This window comes from Solenopsis invicta, chromosome 2 (assembly GCF_016802725.1).
Source record: "Solenopsis invicta isolate M01_SB chromosome 2, UNIL_Sinv_3.0, whole genome shotgun sequence".
In the NCBI taxonomy this organism is placed as follows: Eukaryota; Metazoa; Arthropoda; class Insecta; order Hymenoptera; family Formicidae; genus Solenopsis; species Solenopsis invicta.
In genome coordinates, this window is record NC_052665.1 from 21,190,952 (window position 1) to 21,214,407 (window position 23,456).

The 23,456-nt window shown below is 42.2% G+C and overlaps 1 protein-coding gene across 1 annotated transcript in view; it reads right to left on the minus strand.

Annotated features, from left to right (window-relative positions):
• Nucleotides 1-515: 515 nt before the first annotated feature.
• The window catches only part of LOC105202478 (activated Cdc42 kinase-like), a 289,383-nt gene continuing 266,442 nt past the window's right edge, over nucleotides 516-23,456 (minus strand). The window contains exon 8 of the mRNA XM_039459696.1: nucleotides 516-3,809. Within this exon, the coding sequence (XP_039315630.1) occupies nucleotides 2,855-3,809 (955 nt within the window). The 3' untranslated portion in view covers nucleotides 516-2,854. The remainder of the gene's footprint in view (nucleotides 3,810-23,456) is intronic.

A 23,456-nucleotide genomic window follows, 5' to 3' on the forward strand; every position in this document is an offset into this window, starting at 1 on the left:
GTATTGCATAGTGAAGCATTGATCGTCGAAATAGCGGCTTTATTTAGCCGTATGTATTTTTAATGCTGGCCATATAACATTAACGAATTGAAGAATTGTTAGGAATCCGCATTGGATCCAAAATAGCAAATTATGTTGAAAACAAGAATAAGTGACGAATTACTATTGCTGAGAAGTGAGCGGCAACGCAAGTAAGGGGAATGTAGTGCAGAAAGGATATGAATGCAACAGATAATGCTGCAGCTGCTACAGACGATTCATTCTATAGTCTTGGAATAAATTTATCACCAGGATTAACGCCTAGCCCAACATAGACTGTAGAGATGGCAAATTTAGGAAAGGTGGCATTTTTTAAAACAATTTCTTAAAAAATTGCAGTTTTCACAGAAAATGTAAAAAAATGTAAAATTCTATTACAATAAATATGTATTTTGTATATAGTATAGTACATAATTTTGCAATATGTCACTATATTATTAATATAGTATTCTAATAAAACTAAGTAAATTAAAAATTTTAATTAGTTTTATCTATACGCGGTATACATATTTTAACATTTATAATTATAATTAACCTTGCAATCATACCTATAAAAATAACATAAGAAGGTAACAGAATATGAAATTTGATTAATTTAAGTTACATCTGAAGCTTGAGTAAGGGGGGCAAAAATTTAATTGCTTTAAAAGGGCAACATGAGTCTTAATCCGACTCAATTTACCATGATGAGCTAAAAAATTCGATAGATTTCTATTAAATAATCAATATAAAAACTTTAAACTTAAAAAATTAAAATTTTAAACGCATTTTTCTTAAAACTATTTTTCAGTTGACGGCATTTATAACTCAAAAACATTTTGACCAATTGACCACAGCATTGCACAGTAGCTTCAAAATTAATAGTTTCAGTTAAACGTAGAAATTTTTTTAATTGTTAAATTTGAAAAATGAGATGTTTAAAAATGTCAAAATATAACAAAAATTAAGTCTTTTTTTAACTGCTGCCATTTTGTAAAAAAATATTTTAAAAAATTGCTACGCTTAATTAAAACTATAGTTTTGAAATCTTTAAGAAATTTTTATTTTAGATAATTACAACTTGAGTTCTCTACTCCACCGATGGATCATGTTTTTTGAACACAAAAAACTACAATGGTGTACAGTGATGGATAAAATAGCTGCTTCTACCTTCTTTTTGATGGTTTTCGTAATGCAGCCGCTCATCAAATGATGACATGATTCTTATCCAAGCAATTAAGTTTGCCATTCAATGAGCAAGCCTGTGTTCTAAAATCTATTAAAAAATGTGTTGCAACTATTCTGTCTACCACTGCACAACATATATTTATATCTTGAAATTAAAAAATTCTTAAAAAGTCTTCAAAATGTAACAATTAATATATCAATTTTTATCTTTTCTAAAATTTATAGTTATTTATAAAAAAATTACGAAGAAAAACTTTTTTTAAAGATATATAATCTTGATATGACCGCTTAATGCTCGTACCCGTGATGAACATACCCTTGTTTTTCTACCACGGTGTATTATATTGTGATTTTTTAATTTCGTGCACTCCAGCAAAAACTAAACTATTTAAAAATGTCTAAAACGTATTCGCATGTAACCATATTAGAGCATACTTATGCCGCTGCATTTCATCGATAGACAGGTTTTCTAACCTGTATAGTCATTTAATTTTAACGATTAATACCTCGTGTCACAGGGCAAAGCAACACTTACTTCTGCCATATTTTTTTTCCTGCAGAAATGCGTCAAGTAAGCCTATTTTCATAAAAAATAGAAGTGAGAGGTCTAAATTGTAAATTATTTTGTAACTTTTTTATAAAAGCTCGCAAATTACATGAGATACTACACTAAGTTCCAGAAATGCCTTAACACATGGCCATGAATTTGTGTCAAGCATATCAATATAGTAAAGTCGGCGTATTCCGACTTTACTCTAGATATTTTTACATCATGATTCATCATCTGTCATCATCTGTCAAACTCAAAATTTTCAGCTAATTTCTTGACAATACAATCACAACTCTAATATTTTCAAATTAAATTAAATCATAAATATTAACATACACATGTCATACTGCTCCAGTTGCTTTAAATATAACTAAAACAGCATTGCCAGATGACAGTTATGATGTAAAAATATCTAGAGTCGAAATACGCCAACTCTACTATCGATATGCCTTGACACTCGTACAAATTTATGTGTTAAAATTTCTGGAACCTAGTATACATGAATATGAATATATGTGAATGTACGTGAATATGTATGCTATATTAATTACTAATCGATTGTCGACATTTTGTATTAAAAAAAAAAAGATCAAAAAAACAATTTCGTCAAAAAAAAAGATAGAATTTAATTTTAAAAATAAAATTTCAAAACTTTTTCTAAATATTAAATCTCATAGAAGTCTGTGATTTTCAAGAATATAAAAAATAAATTTCCAGAAAATGTCAAATTTTTACGGTTTTCTCAGTAGCAAACATCTTGCACAAACAAATAACAATAAACAGTTGTATTCAAACAGAAAGAAATTTTAATAATCGTGTAATAAAAAAAATTTGTGAAAAGTATTTATTATTAAAAATTATTTTTAATTTATATACCAGACTTTTCATTATTTCATTAATATTATTAATACTTCTATATAAAAATAGTTTATAATTTCTTCGAAAATTTTGGAACGTTGTGATAGGAAAATATTCTTAAAAGAAAATATTTCCAACAAAATCATCAAAATTCAGAATAGAGGATGTCATAAAAACTTTTCAATCAATTCTCATTCCCCTGCAAATAATTATTTCACACGATAACCGATTAGAGTCAACCTAAACCGCGGCGGTGTCGTCCGTGTTTCGGAGTAGTGCGGCCGCCTTAATAACGTCGCCACCACATTGATTCAACATTACCTTGCAATCTTCGAGGCCAACAAAATTATTTTCTTTTTTCAATAATGATTGAAGTCGTTCCAGCTTGATCGCCGCTAAAACATCCCATTCGGTGACATTCAACGCGGCGATACAGGATTCAGGTGTTGACTGTTCATGCAATACTTTCAGCATAATTCGCACTTCGTCAGATTGTTCCCCGTTATGGGGTCCGCGTGTTCTTCGCGTGTTCGGCCCATCGCAAGCGAACTCTAACAGATCCTCGCAAGAAACATGATCCGACTGCCGCGACAAATCACTCGCGACTTTACAGTTCAGTGCTTTTTCGTTGGATAAGTGATAGACTTTTGGAGGAGAGGTCGAATGAAAGTTATCGCTCGTGCTAATATGTACTAAAGGTTTTTCGCGCTGAAAAACTTCAGATTTAGAGGAAATCTCTTCCATATTTGTCTGTGAAGAATAATTTAACGGGGTCTGTTGTACTCTTGCAGATGGAATTTGAGTTTTGATCAATTGAGTGGTGGTAATTAAGGGATTCGTCTTGTTCCAGTCTTCTGATCTATAAGAACTAATCAATGTTTGATTTTGGCTTAAATCTACTTCCACGTTCTCTTGTATCTTCGATACAAAATTTCTTAAGGAGTACTTAGATTCGGTGCTGATCTTCCTATATAAATCATCTGTCATGTTCAACGAACTGTTCGATTGGCCATCGTTGCTTGTTTCTGAGACATTCTGACATAAATCCGGCATATCACCGCAGTCAATTAAGTTATCTGAAAACTCCAGCAAATCCTCCGAGATCACGCTACACCGTCGAAGTTGATTTTCCTCAATGGGTAAGGAATCCAGTGCAGCTAGCTCGGAATCAATGCGCTGTTCAAATTCTTCTGGGCTGAAAATTTCAAATATATGCATTATATGTAGTAAACAATACATAAATAAGAAACAATATTAAATGCCGTAAATGTTTAAGCCTCTACACTCGAATTTCCGCATTCTTATGTTGAAATCAATCAACATATACAAATATATTGTAATATCATAGACATATGAAAAAAAAGTAATATGACAAATTGTAAGCTTAGTTAACATTTTCTATATTAAATTTTTGATATTATCCCATAAGTATAGAATCAATTTTGCAATAATTTTGCAACATTTCTGCAATATTGCTAAAATATTAAAACGTATTTAATCCTGCAGAATATTTTTTGTTTAATTATTTTTCTTCTTTCATATGGGCATTAACTATTAAATATTTGGTTTTTTCTTTTTTTTTGTTTTCATTCCTCTAGCCACAATTTTTTTGTTTACTTTTCTGTTAAAATCAAATATAGTTTGTATCATAAATTCAAAATTGTTTTTGATGTCTATCTATTTCATCTTATTTTCTTTTCTTTATCATAATTAATTTTTGTTTACATAACTTGTAATTAGTAAATGATGTATAAATCTAGTGTACGGTTGAGCATTTGATTAATTTTTGGAAATTGCTATCCATAATTCTATTGGAGGGAAAAGTGGGGCCAACTGTGACACAGAGCACTATGTGACGACTTTTTTTCAAAACGCAGTAAACGCAGCCGAACGTTAACACACACACGTGAGGCGTCACAAAAAAGTTACTTTAACAAAGTTTTAGAAGTCTGTGAAAAAAATGACGGAGGGAGTAATATGAAGAAATCTAACCAAACTAAAAATTTGTTTTACAGTTTATAGTTTTGTTTCTTAAGGTAAGGTATTTCTTTTGATGGCACAAATTTATATGGTCTGTCGTAAAGTTATAATTAGAGACTTAGTTAAGACTATAATTATGTTAATGCAAACTTCGTATCACTCCGCACAGTACGTAATATTGCTGTAATATTACAGATATAATGGTACAATAATTAAATTAAATATAAAAAATACTTATTGTTTAATTTTAAATTATTATTCCAAATAATGATGTAAAATGAATTAAAACTTAAACAATTTTTAAACAGATTTTAAAATAAATAATAATTAGGAAATGAATAGTTTAAATGTGCTAAGTAAATATTAAATAAACATTAAATAAGAATTAAATAAACATTTAAAAAATTTACTAAAATAATTTTCTCATATAAATATTTCATAAGAAATAAATGCTTAAAAAATATTAAATAAACGTTAAAAAATATTTACTTAAATCATTTTCTCAAATGTATAATTAATAAAGACTAAGTATTAAAAAAAAATTTTAAATAAAGGTTATACAAATATTTACTGAAATCATTTCCTCAAATGAATGATTCATGAAGAATAAATAAATAACGACCCTCCTTTTCTGGTACGAGCTCGGGATTCCAGAGTCCGAGAGAATCAAACACGGATTTAAATAAAGAACACTAATAACGTTTATTTAAGATTCGGTATACCAATGTTTACAAGTTTGATAGTGAATATATATTTATAAGTAGAATGAAAAAACTATATGCAAATAAAAGGCATAAGAGCGGCGTCGCTGGTCCAGCGTAATTTTTACGGAACGACAATAGTAAATTTCCAGGCGCACCACGGGTGAATTGGCAATTATCGGTCGGAATGCTTTAGTACAATATCTTAGGATAGAATGATGTCAGAAGGGCGATTTACGAAGAGCGGTAATTAAGCGCGACTGAGTAGTCAATCTGACGCTTAGATCGAATAAGGCGATGCTGGAGTCATCTGTATACGCCAATTGCTACATCTTTTTATTGAGGACACGGATTAAAAACTCCTCTTACAAAATGAAAGTACAAACAATAACAAAGGGTGATGGATACAATTTGATATAAAAAACAAAACAGAATTATAAAAATATAGTTTTATTAGTCAACATTTGCAATGCATAAAAATGTGAGACTTTGTACGTATAAAATAAGCATGTGGTACCTTGAAAATTACAACAAGAAACAATATTGAGAAGAGCTTTAAAAATGAGCCTAGAATCTTTAATATAAGAGAATTTTCCCTTCGAAAATTTCAAATATAAATTAGCGTGTGAAAGCAGTTTGAATAGTAACAGAGCAGTAATTATGTAACATGGTAGTTAATAAATCTTGCATTAGATAGCGCTAAAATTAAAGAACGATGGCAAATGGGTATGTTTGACAAAGAACGCTAGCCTATTTCCCTTACTCTTCGCCCCGCGCGCGACCACGAGTCGAAGAAAAATCTGCAATACCGACGACGAGTGAGTTCCACCGTCACTCCAGCATCGCCTTAACGATTACGAGTGCTTTCTGTTGTAATATTAGGTGCGCAACTAAGTTTCCGCTGTTTGTCAATAGATGGCTCCAGTAAGTGCTGGTCGATTTAGACAAATCCAAAACGTCATGAACCAAGCTTAGACATATGGTAAACAAACCGCGTTGACACGTTAATGATTTTGTTTTGGCGTTATATACTTTTGATAGTGTGAAAATGTCTGATTTTGTGCCAAATAATTGTCATTTGCGGGAAGTGTTGATTTTCTTATTTCATTCGAAGAAAACGGCGGCTGAAGCGTATCGAAAGCTCCAAAAAGTTTACGGAGATGCTGCTCTAAGTGAAACAACGTGCCGTGATTGGTTTCGTCGCTTTAAAGACGATGATTTCGATGTTGACGACCGTCCACGTGAAAGAAGGCCAAAAACATTCGAAGACGCTGAATTGGAGGCATTGCTCGATGAGAATCCGTGCCAAACGCAAGAACTTGCTTCAGCACTAGGAGTTACCCGTCAAGTCATTTCCAAGCAATTGCATGCGTTGGGAATGATTCAAAAGCAAGGAACTTGGGTTTCTTATGATTTGAAGCCAAGAGATGTTGAGCGTCGTTTTTTCACCTGTGAACAACTGCTCCAGCGGTAAAAAAGAAAGGGTTTTCTTCATCGCATCGTGACTAGTAATGAAAAATAGATTCATTACAGCAACCTAAAGAAAGAAGTCATGGGGACTTCCCGGTCATGCTTCTACGTCGTCGGTACGGCCAAATATCCGCGCTGCAAAGGTTATGCTGTGTATTTGGTGGGAGCAGGTCGATGTCATTTATTATGAGCTGTTAAAACCGAACGAAACCATCACTGGGGAATGGTATCAACTTTAATTGATGCGACTGAGCCGAACACTGCGCGAAAAACGGCCACAATACAAGCAGAGGCACGACAAAGTGATTCTACTGCATGACAACGCACGGCCTCATGTTGCCGAACCCGTTAAAACCTACATGGAAACGCTCAAATGGGAAGTCTTACCCCACCCACCATATTCCCTAGATATTACGCCGTCCGATTATTACCTGTCCCGTTCGATGGCACATGGTCTGACTGATCAGCAGTTCCGCTCATATAAAGACATCAAAAAATGGCTTGATTCGTGGATAGCCTCAAAAGACGAACACTTTTATCGTAACGCTATTCAAGCTCTGCCAAAAAAATGGGCAAAAGTTGTAGCTAGCGATGGGCAATACTTTAAATGATTCATTTGTAAACATTTTTTCACAATAATGTTGCATTTTCATAAAAAAAAAAACAGCGAGAACTTAGTTACGCACCTAATATAAAACTGTATCCTTTTGCTATTGGTTAATTTAATATTAGTTACTTTCTTTCTGTTCGTATTGGTTGCGATATTTTGAGTAATGATTACTTTTCGAGACATGAGTTATTCTCTAGTTAAGTTATGTTAAGTAAGTCCGCGGTAGATTCTCCCCGCACAAACTATTCTGTCTCTGCTACTTTTACACGACGCGTTTTACTGTATCTTATGTTTAATTGCACACAAGACTGGATTATAATAAACTAAACTATTAAGAGTTGACTTAAGAGGCTTAGTTAAATAACCCATTTCAATACTTTCCAACGGTATCGGCGCGAGAATATGTCTTGCAATCTATTGTTGTGGTAAACAATTAATCGGAGCTATTTCGGACATCACACATGCGACGTGGGTCGCTGTTTCTCTAGCGATCGCTCAACGTGCTCAGTGCGTGGTTGGCGGGCGCGCAGACGGAAGATGCATCGCGACATAATAGTGCGCGTGGGCTTTAATCCCGCGTGTGTTTGTCGACTGCCGTGTGAAACGCGGTAGATCTTGAATGCGGACGCAGTTAATTATTGCGTATACGTTTGGTGACTAGAATACGTCGGCCGTACCAAGAACATTTGGCGGAGACAAAGACACTTCACCCTGTTTGTATCGGACAGTGCAATCAGATCGGAATTAAGTTCCCAGAAAAGCCAACGGTCAAGAACGCTTGACGGAGACCATGGGGTATTAAAAAAAGTAAAATCCTCATAAAGCGATCGCTATACCTTAAAAACGGTTTCATTTCTTTTTACCGACAGAGGACACTGATACTCATAAGTGCTATCCCAAACATCCGGTTAACGCAACTTTTATTCTTTGCTTCCAGTTCTTTATTTGTTTTTCTTGTGTGTTCCTGCCCGTTTCGGTAAAACTGCACAAACATGTTTCACTATTATACCCTAGTAGCATTTTCTGCAGGACAAAATCTGCGTGCAGTTAATTGCAGTAAAATTGAGTCAGATGTGCAGAAGATTATTCCCAATACAGCCATGCTGGCAGATTGCTAGCAGACTGCTTCAATATTCGTGCACTGTGCTTGTATATGAACTGTTTGCAACAGAAACTTGGTACAAATATTGAGCTATCTTAAAGCAGATTCTTCCCGCAACTACAGTCTGTAAAGTTTAGCAAAGTTCTTCAGCATAAAATTTTTTCAATAAAAGTAGTGTACAGATATTTTACAGATCTTGTTCAAATATCATCAGCAGATTTCTGTAAGTTTTTTACAACAGAAATGGCGCGCAGATCTTGTGCAGATATTGCACAAATATGATCTGCAGATTTCTGCAAGTTTCTTACAACGAAAATAACGCGCAGATCTTGTGCAGATATTGTACAGATTCTGCTTAATCAGCGGCAGAGAGATCTGATGCAAAGTTTATAATAATTTTGGAATGAAATAGATTTAATAAGTGAGTGCTGGTGCCACCGCTAAATGGCCACGCCGCGGAAAATCTTCTCGTGAGTCGAGTGCGGCCACAGGCGTTGTATCTAAGCCGCGGCCAACTGTCCAGTTTATACTCCAGTGAGCCTTTATAAAAAAGCTGCTTGTTATAACCTTGAGACGAATACTCACTCTCATTCTTTTCAAACATAATGTTTGTGTGGAACGCAGTTCCACATAAAATTTTATATTGTTACATGTAAATAATAATTTGTATTGTTATTTTAATTTTGTACATAAATTAAATGTTTAATTCAAATTTAATATTTTTTTAATCCATTTTAAGACTATAGTGATATGCTGGTAAAAGAATTTTACAAATCTTGCAGCAGATATACAGGGTGTCGTATTTTAAATAATCCAGCCAAATATCTCGAAAACTAAACCCAGTAAACAAAAATGTTTCAGACAAAAGTTGTATGATTTTAAAAGGGACATAAGATGGTATCATTAATTTGACCTTGAATAGTTGCTTGAAAGTCACGAGAAGGACACCTTCAATTTTTTTAATAGGACTGCCTACTTTTTATTACATATTCTTATAGCTTATCTCAAAACCTTTCCAAAACACTACAAAAAAGTTTATTTTCGTTAAGTACTTTCCGAGTTGTAAAGCTTGAAAGCTACGGTTCACTGTAACATTCACGCGTCACAATTCGGAAAGTACTTAACAAAAATAAACTGTCTTGTAGTATTTTGAAAAAGTCTCGAAATAAGCTACAAGAATAGGCAATAAAAGATACAATATTAGAGTATCGGTAGTTCCCTAATTAAAAGGTATCGATACTTCCCTAACATTCTATATTTTTATTGCATTTTCTTGTAGTTGAGAGGTTTCCAAAATACTATAAATAAGTTTATTTTCGTTAAGGATTTTCCGAGTTACGACGCTTGAAAGTTACAATATACCGTAGCTTTCAACTTGAAAAGTACTCAACAAAAATAAACTTTTTTGTAGTGTTTTGGAAAGGTCTCGAAATAAGCTACAAAAATATGCTATAAAAAATAAGCAATTCCATTAAAAAAATTAAAGGTGACCTTCACGTGACCTTCAATCAACTACTCAAGGTCAAATTAATTTTGACCACCACACCATCTTATGTCCCCTTTGAAATCGTACAATTTTTGTCTGAAACATTTTTGTCTACTGGGTTTAGTTTTCGAGATACTTGGTTGGATCATTTAAAATGGGACACCCTGTATATACAAATTTCTTGCAAGAATTTGACTGCAGAATCTTTCAGAAGAATTGAACAGTGTGAGGAAGCAGATCATAACGTCGTGTTGGCAGAATCTTTCAAGAATCTGCTGCAAGATTTACAGCAGTCTTGCAGAAAATTGCTACTAGGGTAACTAATCAGAATAGGGTAACTAATCATCTATCAAAATACTGTAAATGACGCCTCATGATGTTTGATGCATAACAAATAGTGTGCAGACGCTGACGTGTCAAACCGGAAGTATGAAAACACCTCCCGCACAGCACGTAATATTGCTGCAATATTGTTGTAATATTGTAATATTGCAGTAATATTACAAGGATATATTGCAGAATTATTGCTATAATATTGCTGCAATATATTATGTCCGCAAAAATTTATCGCAGTTATATTACTGCAATATTTCAATAATATTACTGAAATATTGCAGTAATATTCTTTAATATTATATAATGTTAAAGAATATTACAGAGATATTGCTACAATATATTATGTCTGCAAAAAATTGTCATAAGAAAATTACTGCAATATTTCAGTAATATTGCTGTAACATTATTGCAATATACACTACTCAAAAAAAATAGGGAACACTTTCCAGACACCAAAAATTAGGCTATTTTCAAATGACTGCAACTCGGTGAAAAATCATCGTAGATAAAACATAAAAAAAGCATTTTGAAGGTTGAAGATCGAGCTTTAACGTTCTACCAGCAGATTTTCAAAATTCTTTTAACTTCCTTGTCTTATGCAGTAAAAAAGCACATCTTGTTTTGTTCGTTAAAATTTCGTATTTTTGACACTTTGCAGCTCGGCCAACAAATTTTTTTCGAATAATTCAAGTAAACTACAACATTTTACCTACAAAATGCTTTTTTTAAAATTTCTCTATTATTTTTCTTGACCGAGTTACACAACTTTGAAGCTAAACCTGCATTTTTTACAAATGATATCCGTATTCCGTGAAAAATCATTGTAGACAAAAAATCAAAAAACCATTTTAAAGCTCGAAGTTTCTGCGTTAACATGCTATTAATGATTTTCAAAAATTTTCTTAATTTCTTAGTACTATGCCCCAAAAAAGATACACTGCTTTTTCCTTAAAATTATGTATTTTTAACAGCCTGTAGCTCAATAAAACATTTTTTCTCGACAAATCCAATGCAAGTGTCATAAAGTATGACATTTTCTCTACAAAATGCTTTTTTTAAAATTTTTTCTACGATTTTTTTTGACCGAGTTACAAGACTTCAAAGAAATACATTTTTCCGAACAGTTCATTTTTCCGAAAAATAACGTCTACCGCCGATATTAGCATTAGCCAATGTGCACCACGTGGAGGTTGCCAGTCGGATTTTTGCACATCGTGTGTGTGTGTGTGTGTGTGTGTGTGTGTCGCAGCAGAGATAAGGACCCCGCAGTTCGTCACTTCTGCAGTATTTAATGATCCAAACCCTCTCTGCTGTGTGTGTGTGTGTGTGTGTATGCGTGCGCGCGCATGAGTGTTCAATAGTGTGTATTTCCTCCTCTCTGATCAATTACTGCTTGCAAGCGTTCTCGCATATTTATACATCTTGCAATACGATCTTGCGGAATGTTGTGCCAAATTTCCGTTAAAATTTCTCCCAATTCTTCTAAATTTCGCGGCTGTTTCTCGCGACGCCTTAATCGTCTTTCCATTTCATCCCAAATGTGCTTGATTGGATTTAAGTCCGGGCTATTGGCGGGATGATTTAACAGTCTAATTGCGTGTCGTTGAAAAAAACGTCGCGTTATATTCGCCGTATGAGGTCGAGCGTTGTCCTGCATAAAAAAAAGTTCCGACAGATTCGATTTAATAGCAAAACGTGTGGTCGTAGATATATCGTTGATATAACGAACACTCGTCATTGCCGGAGGTGGCAGGATCACTAGATCACTTTGTCTTGCAAGTGATATATACCCCCACACCATCACGGAACCGCAGTTGTAAGATCGTATTGGCATAACGCAACGTCGATCATAGCGTTCATTTCGTCGACGCCAAGTACGTATACGAGCATCATTGCCATAAAGGCAAAAACGTGATTCGTCGGAGAAATATACATTTCTCCAATCCCTTGCGGTCCAATTTATGTGATCGCGCGCAAATTGATAACGTACTTGGCGATGTACGAGTGTGAGTTTTGGTACTTGCGCACGAACACGAGAACGAAAACCGGCTTCTCTCAAACGGTTGCGAATTGTTTGTTCGCACACATGTCGCAAATAAATGTCATCGCGAATGTTTCTTGCGGTAATTATTCGTCTTTTTAATGCATTCTTAATGCATTTTTAATGCATTAATTCTTGCATTTATATCCAAGACTGATATTTTATTACACCTTATCTTGAATATAATATTTATAGGCCTTGTTAGTAATTAGATTGTTTAAGAAATTTTGACTTCCTTTATTGTTGGCGTTACCTTTTTGATTAATATTAATAAATATTAATAAAAATAAATTTCTTTTTAAATTAATTACAATTGAATATGTTATTAAATATATAATTTGAATTAAATAAAATTTATAAAACTTTATAAAAATTTATAAAATTAAAAAATGTTTTATATTTAAAATTTGTATAAATAAAAAAAGAAAATAACTAGAATAATGGTAACAAAAAAGGTGAAGAAGGTAGAAAGAAAGGTCGTTCTAGAGAGTCATATTCCTTAAAGAATAAAGATTTTGAAAATTTCACCAAAAGAATTGAAAAACCAAAACTCTGAAGTATGATTTAATAACAACAAGAAGCAGGATTATTTATTTCCTCTTCCTCCTATTTCGCTTCCTCAGGGAGGTTCCAAGAGGGTTGTTAGTAGCAATACTGTAGCAAAACTTGCTGATTCAAATGCTATAAGATCAGTAGTAAGTCATCTTAGCCGGACAACAGAAGGTTCTATGATCGCAAGAAATGTCAGTATATTGAGAGGCTCTGAGCTGATTGGAGAAGCGGAGATCCCAGTCCAGAGGTCTACAGATATAGTGTCAGAGACGGTAATTACAGGGACTTGTTCGCGACTTATTCAAGTAGAATATCAAATTTAAAGAGACAACAAAGTGTTAAACGGTATAAAGATATTATTAAGGCAGCTTATATAGTATTTATCAAATCATTAGATAAAACAGAAAATTTGGGTAATTTACACCTAATATCCATTGGTAAAAAATTGTTTGAAGAAGGACTGAAGAATATTAAAGGTATTAGAAAAATAAGTATAAGAATTATTGAAATAAGTTTTTGTGATCTTTCGGAGGCTAATAATTGTATTACGAATAAGACATTTGATAATAACAAATGATTAGCATATATACCTGATCACAGGGTGGTTAAGTATGGTGTTATTAAAAGTATTAATTCGGATTTTAATATTCTTCTTACGGAAATAAACTAATAAAAAGCCAATAATCACTATTGACTTACAATAGTAATTATGCATTGTCTAATAGTGATTATGTATCATCCAATAATTGGATTATTCGCAATAATCATTTCCTTATAGTTTTTGATAGAGTGATTATTGATTTCATAATGACATTATTTGCAATAATCATTCTTCAATGGTTCTTTTATAGAATGATAATTGATTTCATAATCGGGTTATTTACAATAACCACTGCTCAATAGTTTTTAACTGTAATGACTATTAATTCCAAATCAGATTGTTTGCAATAATCATTCCCCAATAGTTTTCTTATAAAATGATTATTGATTTCATTAATCAGATTATTTTCAATAATCATCAGCACACTGCTTTTAATAGTTTATGTATATATATATATATATATATATATATAAACTATTAAAAGCAGTGTGCTGATGATTATTGAAAAAAAAAAAATATATATATATATATATATATATATATATATATATATATATATATATATATATTGTGACGTGACATCCCGTTTGGCTGTCAGTCACAGGGATCGTCAGATCCGGACGAAAGGCGCACGCGGCTTTACGTCCTCTCGGCTCGGAGACGGACGTGTCGGTGAGTGCGCTTACAATTTCGCGTCTTTGTTTTGTGTGCGTGTGTCCGTCCGTTAATTTTAGCGACGTTTTGCGGATCGGCGGCTAGCGGTTATTCATTTCTTGTATCGACGAAATCTCACCCGGCGAGCAGACTACAAGAAGGAGGACCTACCGCCACTTGAGACCTTCCGGACCGTGCGCAGGATCGCAGTAGCGCGCACGACAGGTGATCTCTCTTCATTTAGTTACGTTATTTTTTACCGTCGCCTGTACGCAACAGTAAGGCCGCTGAAATTGCAGGACGCAAAGAGGGAAGGTCCGGCGTAGGGGACGTCGACACTCCACGCAGGTCATCGCGTAGGAGACCCCGAACGAGGAGCCGCGAGAGAAGATTCCTAACTTGGTCCCGAGCGCGGGGGCACCGGACATCGAAGAATCCGTAGGGATAGCCGTCCGGCCTCGGGAAAACCACGGGAAGAGCCGCAAGCTGCCCGAGGACACCGACCTACCTCGAACTGCGCGCCGCGGCGCAACAGCCTGATTAGAGGGTCGCGAGGACCGCGTGATAAGGCGGAACCAATAGAGCGGCGCGACGAACCCCCGTGCGTGGGGAAAGAGATCCTGCGTGCCGCCTGCCGAATTTCCTCGCGATATCGATCACTTCGCTGTGGATCGTCACGGGTGCGCTGTCCAGAGCCGGGACGACGGGAGCCGCTTTCGAGGACGCGTCACATCCCCGCACGAGGACGAGTATCGAGCCAAGACAGCGTCGTGGTGAGACAAACGAGACTTGTGTAAAGCCACCGATTTCGCCGGTCGGATGAGTCGCGCGTGCGAGAGTTGCCTTTAGAGTTACCGTTCGCCGTAAAATCCCCCACCGGAATGGGAACACGCCAGTGATCGCGTGCTATCCGCGTGCTCAACTGCCGTTCGCCTCATCCGATCAAGTCGCGTCTGGATTCTTTCGGTTCCGTTTATTGAGAGCGTCGCTGACACCACAGCCAAGTCGCGTTAATTGTGTCATGCTCTTGTGTGTCGTCTGTAGTAGCGTATGTAAGCGTTTCTGTTTGGCGATGTCCGTTTTGTTCCGCGTATTTCCGAATGCTTGCTTCGTACCGAATCGCCATATAATTTCGCGTGAACTGAGAGTGCGTGTGCAGAGTTGCGAGTGTGCACGGCGTATTTTGTCCGCCGCTACTTAGAATGGAATTGTGACTCTCTGTTCGGTGAGCTCGTACCGACAACCGCGTAGCATTTTCCGACCGCGCCCGGGTCGCGAAACATCGTCGTCGAACCCTGTGAGTAGCGCTAGATCTTGGAAATACATTGTCCATTTCTTTGTTGAATTGAAGTGTTTCCTTTAAGTTCCCTCGCTCTCCCCTGTCACCCCGCCCGTCGTGAACCACCCCCTCTGCCAATCCCGTGGCTGAGCTATCGGTTAAGAGAGCCCGTTATTGCCCGTGACGAGGTAGAGTGTCCTCGCGTTTTCTTTTCCGGCATGAATCGGGAGATCGGTCACGTCCCGATCTAAGAATCGCATGCTCGCTTGTACCTGGCGTCCAGTCGTCCCGTCTAACTTCGCGCATTTGATGCGAGCGACTTCGCGATTACCGTGGCTGCCTAACTAGCGTCACGAGCAATTAACGTAGTTGCACCACGCTCGTGAGTGCGGTCGCAAATTTGGCGCCCAACGTGGGGCCCAGAAACGTTGGAATATAAAAATTCTGCAATTATCAAAATTACGGGCGTTGAGAGCGAAAGGACTTCTGCATGTTTTCGTATTGATTTATTGCATTTTGAAATTATTTTCTATATGTGTGATTTATGTCTCTCTGGTGAATTTTATTGTTGTGATTTCTGTTGTTGCTAATCATTTTCCTTTCAGCAGTGTGCATGCTATTTTTCGCGCACTGATTTTGTGAATTCGAGTGGTCCTGGAATTTCGAGTGTTTTTCGCGTGAACGGTTTCGCGCGAGGTCGCTTGTTGCCGTGCGCTGTGCGTGCGCGTCGACCTTGCGGCTGTCTCTCTCGCGCTCGCGTACGCGTTCGCGCGACGACGTTGTTTACGTTTTCGAGTGCCTCTCTGTGATTGCCTTCACCGTTCTAGCTTACTGAGAGTTTTCGCGCTTGGGCTGGCGGAATTTGGAAAATATTCGTGTCAAAATATTATTCGTTCTGAACCTTGCGGATCGTTGTGAGCGACCGTATCTTGACTTTCGGTCGCCCCGTCCTTGCGAGTCTCTTTCGTTCGCTGTAGCGTCGTGCGGTTTCGCGGCGTTCTTTCGCGATGACAACTTCGGAGGGAAAATCGCGTTACGGGTGGATTTATAAGTTATCGGAGGATCGCTTGCGGGAGGAATTGGCGCGTCGTGGACAGCTGAGCGGCGGGGATCTCGCGGCATTGCACGACCGCCTATTGCGTTACGAGATGGAACAGCCGATCGAGACCGCGTCGTTGCACGACGCTATCGAGATGCCGGCCATCCAACGGCTACCCCCGCCCTCTCCACCGATGCGACCGGACAGTCCGGGCAACCTCGCGATGGGCAACCTTCGCCTGGGCGAGGACGATGACGTGATCCCCGCTCACGCTTCCTCAAGTCGTGAGATGCTGCCGCTTCGCGGGGGCGGAGGACGGCCTCCACCTCCTGGCGGACCGCAGCATTCGGTTACGGAGATTTTCAACATTTTGCGAAAATGGAACTTGGCGTTCTCGGGTTCTCGCGGTAGCGACGCGGAAACATTTTTAGTGCGTATTGAGGAGGGTCGCGTATTACTGCCCGTTTCGGACGACGATCTTTTCCGTTGCCTGCCGTTCTTTTTATCGGGGACGGCGGTACATTGGTTCCGCAACCAACGCGCGGAATGGTGATCGTGGGACGACTTCGTGGTGGCATGGCGCGCGCGATTCGGCGATCCGGATTTTCAATTCGCGTTGCGCGACGAGATTCTCCGTCGCACGCAGGGGGAGCACGAGACCGTCGCCGATTATTTGACGTGTATGCAGGCGTTATTCGATCGACTAAGCCCGCCGTGGACTCTCGAAGAGCAATTAAATTACGCACATCGGAATATGTTGCCGCGATTACAGATAGCGATTCGCCGAGACGAATTTAGAAGCTTCGCGTCATTGGAGTTATTGGCGTCGCGAATTGAGGTGAGCCACGATGCTGCCACCTCGCTATCGCGCTCCACCCGCGCCGGAGCGATCTCTTTTTCCGGAATTGGCCTATCGCTCGCCGGGGAAGGTCGCGCGCGCGCCTGCGGTCGTCGCAGCGGGAGTCGCGACTGCGAGTCCCGGGGGGCGTAAGAAATCCGCGAAGCTACCAAGCACCGCCGCCGCCGCGCCGACGGCCGCGTCGACGAGTACCGCCTCCGCAGACCCCGCAACCGCTTCTCCGCGTACCAGCACCGCTAAATGCTGGAACTGCGATAAAATCGGTCACATCGCGCGCGAGTGCGGCGAGAACCGGCGGATGTATTGCTACCGTTGCGGTAAGACCGGCGTGACCGTGAAATCGTGTGCCACGTGCGCGGGAAACGAGCCGGCGAGTCGCTAGATCGGGTCTGCGCGACTCCCATAGAATCGGCAGAGGCCCGATCACCAATTAACTTAAGCGATTTCGAACACTCATACGGTACGTTTCCGATCGAGGGGCGCCCACCCCTCCGATATTTTCGCGTTCTCGTGGAGGGACACTCACTCCTCGCGCTGGTGGACTCCGGGTCGAGCCGCACGATTTTCGGGCAGGACAGGATCCGGATACTGCGACGGCTGGGAATTCCGACGCTCCGCGACCGCGGCTCGCGGATACGAACCGCGAACGGTCAGATCGCCGCGATCGCGGAGGAAGCCGACGTGACGGTGGAGTTGGAGGGGAGGTACCATGCTCTCTCCGTGTGCCTCTTGCCGAATTTAGTCGTCCCGTGCGTGGCAGGTGTAGATTTTCTGTGCGTTTTCGGCATTAGTCTCGATTTCACTGCCGCGGTGTGGACTTTTGCGGACGAGCCTGGTCGCAAATATCCGTTCGAGCTTGGCGGGAAAAATATTACGTCCGCGATCGCCGGCGTTCCGGCTGGCGGCGGGCTTTCGGAGTTGACATCGGATCAGGAACGGCGTCTAGAGGAATTTTTAGAAAAACACGTAAACAAGTCGCGAATTCGGGTATTACTAAGCTTACCGAGCACCGCATTGACGTGGGACAACACCGGCCCGTGAAACAAAGGTGTTATTTAGTTTCGCCGAAGGTTCAGGACGCGATACGCGAGGAAGTCAACAAAATGTTAGAAGCAGGAATTATAGAACCGTCGTTTAGCGAATGGTCGAACCCCATTGTGATGGTGAAGAAGGCCACGGGCAAATATCGGTTTTGCCTTGACTTTCGGAAAATAAACAGCATTTCAAAGAAGGACGCGTACCCGCTACCAAATATGAATGGTATTCTCGATAAGTTGCGACCCGCCCATTACATCTCAACGATCGATTTGAGCCAAGCGTATTTTCAGATTCCTTTAGCAAAGGAGAGTAGAGAAATTACCGCCTTTAGCGTACCGGGTAAAGGATTGTATCACTTCACTCGCATGCTGTACGGATTGACGGGGGCGCCCGCGACTTTTCAACGACTCCTCGACAAACTGACCGGTCCGGAGATGGAACCGCATGCGTTCGCGTATCTGGACGACATCGTCGTGGTCACGTCCATATTCGAGGGACATTTAGAGTGGCTCCAACGGGTTTTGGATAGGATCGCCGCAGCCGGTCTCACTATCAATCGGGGGAAATGTGAATTTTGTCCCTCACACGTGCGCTACCTCGGCTTCGTTGTGCAGAGGGAGGAGCTAACAATTGACCCCGATAAAGTGCAACCGATCTTGGAGTATCCGGCTCCGCGCAATCTGAAGCAATTACGCCGTTTTCTCGGGATGTCGTCTTGGTACCGTCGCTTCATCCCGCAGTTCGCGACTCAGCGAACCGCTCACCCGATTACTTAGGAAAAACCGGTGGTGGGAGTGGGGGGGCGAACAGGAAGCGGCCTTTGAACAAATTCGCGTGCGCTTAACGTCCGCTCCGACGTTGGCATGCCCTGATTTTTCGATTCCGTTTGTGTTACAAACGGACGCGAGCTCCGTCGGATTGGGGGCGGTCCTGACACAGGCAGTGGACGAAGTCGAGCACGTTGTCGCGTTCGCGAGTCGAGCCTTGTCGGACCCGGAGAAAAAGTATTCCGTAACTGAACAAGAGTGTCTGGCAGTCGTGTAGGCCATACAAAAGTTTAGGCCGTACCTCGAAGGTTACAAATTTACTGTGATAACCGATCATAGTAGTTTACACTGGCTTCACCATCTCAAGAACCCGATGGGTCAACTAGCGCAGTGGGCGTTGGAGTTGCTCGAGTACGACTATGAAGTTGTACATCGTAAGGGCGCGCAGCACCATGTTCCGGACGCCTTGTCACGAATGTTCGAGGGGGAAACCGAGCCCGCCGTGGTCGCGGTTGCCGACGCGATTAATCCGCCGAACACGCATGACCAGTGGTATCTTAAAAAATTTCGCGAGGTGGGGGAGGCAAAGAAAAACTGTACAGACTGGAAAATCGTGGACGGGCAACTCTATTTCCTGAAACCGCGCCCGGTGATTTCGGCCATCGTCTCCGATCTAGACCGATGGAAATTGGTATTGCCACGGGAATTGCGGGAGGAGGCTCTGCGTGAGTCTCACGACGATCCGCAGTCCGGTCACTTGGGGGTCGATAAAACAGACTACCGCTTGAGCATCGCGTACTACTGGCCGAATGCGTTTCGCGATGTGGCAGGGTACGTGAAAAGGTGCGAGATCTGCCAGCGGACAAAGGTCGAACAAGCCAGTCCCGTGGGATTAATGGGTCGTCGCGTGATAAAGGCACCGTGGACGGTCATCGCGGCGGACGTCATGGGTCCATTGCCGCGAAGTAAGAACGGCTATTCGTATCTCCTCGTGATACAAGACTTGTTCACTAAATGGGTCGAATGCCAAGCGCTGCGAACCGCAAACGGCAAAAAGATACGGGAAGCTCTCGAAGATCTCGTTTTGTCGCGATGGGGCACGCCAAAATTCCTACTGACGGATAACGGGACTGAGTTCGTGAACCAGACATTGAGAGCTTTTGCGCAGGATTTCGGGATGACGCACACAACCGTCCCGCCGTACCACCCGCAAGCCAACCCCGTGGAGAGGGTGAACCGGGTATTGAAAACGATGATTATTGCGTTTCTCGATCGTAACCACCGCGACTGGGATCTCCATATCCACGACTTCCGTTTCGCGTATAACACCGCCCACCACTCATCCATCGGAACCTCGCCTGCGTTTTTGAATCTCGGTCATGAATTAGAGCCAATTAACTTTTTGCGCCGTCGTTGCCGCAACGCTACCGAGGTGGCTTCGGGCGAAGCAGGGGACTGGTCGCAACGGATGCGGGACTTGCGAGCGTTGCATGCGTGGGTGTCGGAAAATCTGGAGCAAGCGTACCAAAAACAAGCTAAGTACTACAACCAGCACCGGCGTGATAAAGTTTTTGGGGTGGAGAGCTCGTTTGGAAGAGACAGCACGTTCTATCGTCCGCGGCTCAAAACATCGCGGCGAAGTTGTCACCGAAATTCCATGGACCATTCCGAGTTTCGAAAGCCCTTTCGCCTGTCGTATACGAGCTCACCGATTTAGACGGAACCGCGGTAGGAAAGGTCCACGGAAAGGAGCTAAAGCGTATCATGGTACCTAAAATGAGACGTATTTTATCCCTTCTCTCTCTCGTGTCTATCCTCCCCCCCTGGGCCAAGTAGCGGAAGTATCGTGGGTCCAACGCCATGGAGAATTACCTACGAAGACGCCTGGAACACCACTTGGAGTACCGGGTGCTATACAGCACTATAGAATGGGAGTACCCGGATTTCTGGCGCGAGTTCCGAGACCTGGAGGCCCATACGACAGCTCCGCGGGGCGCGGGACATCGGGAAACCAGCGGCCGGCAACCTGCGACATCGGGGTCCAAGTGAACTGGGGGGAAAAGCGCCGACATCGGGACCGAGCGACCCAGACGGAGTCGACCCAGGACAGACCCCACCTCGAACCGGAAAGACCCACCGCGTCGAAGCGGAGACCTAGCCAAGACAACCCTGACGCCATCCGCGCGGCGCCCTCGGGCTGCTGGAACTGCGGGTCCTTAGTACACCGCTACTCACGCTGCCCAAGGCCCAAGGAGCGCACCTTCTGCTATGGGTGCGGGTGAGTACAGGTCTCGATCGCGGAATGCCCGCGATGCGGACCCCAGTGGGCCCGAGCCGCCGCACAACAGGGCAGGAGCCAGCCGCGCTGAGGGGAGGAACCAACCCGGGAGAGGGAGCGAGAGAAGAGGACTCGAGCCGCGGGAGCCCACCACATCCCGAAGAGGCGAGGCCGACGTCGGGAGAGAAAGGGCGGGGGGGACACGAATCGGGACCTCCGACTTAAAAAGCCAAATTTTTTTTTGTGAAATCCCCCATCGGGTCCACCCAATTTCTTTTGTATGTGTGTTTGTTTCGTGCCTACCACACTGATCCAATGTTCTCTTTTTTTGTTGTTGTTGTTTTGAGACCCCCCCCCCTTGTGCAACGTCTTACGAATAAAACGCTTCTTTTCTTGCGATACCAAGTAAACGTCTCACTCGGATAACTATCCTCCCCTCCACCATGCTTTTCTTCTCGCTATTAAGTTACGTTAGGGCTGAGGATCGACGGTGTGAATGTCCAGAGTGAACGACTGGGTGTAATCGTTTGGGAAGTGCCGTTAAGGAGAAGGTACGACTGGGCTGTGGAGCATTATCGGCCAGGCGGAGGTGACAAGGCCTCCGCTGGTAAGTACGACGCCTCGTTTTCGCGTCTCTTTTTCGTTTCTTTTTATCATTGCTGCTGCCTCGTGGGGAGGCATCTGAGAATTAGTTAAAATGATTGCGGACTTTGTATTCTGGTGCTTGGTTGCGGGCGGGGCGGGCGAGCGGAGTTGGGAGTCGCCGGGAAAATCTTCGGCGAACTTTAGAGTAGGCATCTCGAAAATGTTAAGCGTTTTCTGCGTTTCGGGTCTGGATGCCACGGAACGGGATGTGGGCACGCCGCGAGGGCGCCAGATGTTCCTCCCGACCGGGCCCAGCGGAGGGCCACCCCTTTTTGGCATTTGGAGAGCTCGGAGACCGCCGGACTGATTGATCGGCAACGGAGGTGATCCAGGAGTGTGGGCACCTCCCCCTCGAGCCGTACAGCCCGGAGGTATCACTTCGCAGGGCAACTTCTAGCGTAGGCAGCCGGACGCGGCTGAGACAGTATTGTACTCCCGGCGACTGCAACCCGCTCCGCCATCTCCCTCGTGGTTAACTCGACACCGTTTGGCGAAATGGGTGGCTATCGACGTTCGTCGATAGCCAAGACCTCCTCGGTCCTCCCCGGAGAAGGGGGAGTTGTGACGTGACATCCCGTTTGGCTGTCAGTCACAGAAATCGTCAGATCCGGACGAGGGGCGCACGCTGCGGCTTTACGTCCTCTCGGCTCGGAGACGGACGTGTCGGCGAGTGCGCTTACAATTTCGCGTCTTTGTTTTATGTGCGTGTGTCCGTCCGTTAATTTTAGCGACGTTTTGCGGATCGGCGGCTAGCGGATATTCATTTTTTGTATCGACGAAATCTCACCCGGCGAGCAGACTACAAGAAGGAGGACCTACCGCCACTTGAGACCTTCCGGACCGTGCGCAGGATCGCAGTAGCGCGCACGACAGGTGATTTCTCTTCATTTAGTTACGTTATTTTTTACCGTCGCGCCTGTACGCAAGTAAGGCCACTGAAATTGCAGGACGCAAAGAGGGAAGGTCCGGCGTAGGGGACGTCGACAACCCACGCAGGTCATCGCGTAGGAGACCCCGAACGAGGAGCCGCGAGAGAAGGTTCCTAACTTGGTCCCGAGCGCGGGGGCACCGGACATCGAAGAGTCCGTAGGGATAGCCGTCCGACCTCGGGAAAACCACGGGAAGAGCCGCGAGCTGCCCGAGGACACCGACCTACCTCAAATTGCGCGCCGCGGCGCGACAGCCTGATTAGAGGGTCGCGAGGACCGCGTGATAAGGCGGAACCAATATAGCGGCGCGACGAACCCCCGTGCGTGGGGAGAGAGATCCTGCGTGCCGCCTACCGAATTTCCTCGCGATATCGATCACTTCGCTGTGGATCGCCCGGGTGCGCTGTCCAGAGCCGGGACGACGGGAGCCGCTTTCGAGGATGCGTCACATCCCCGCACGAGGACGAGTATCGAG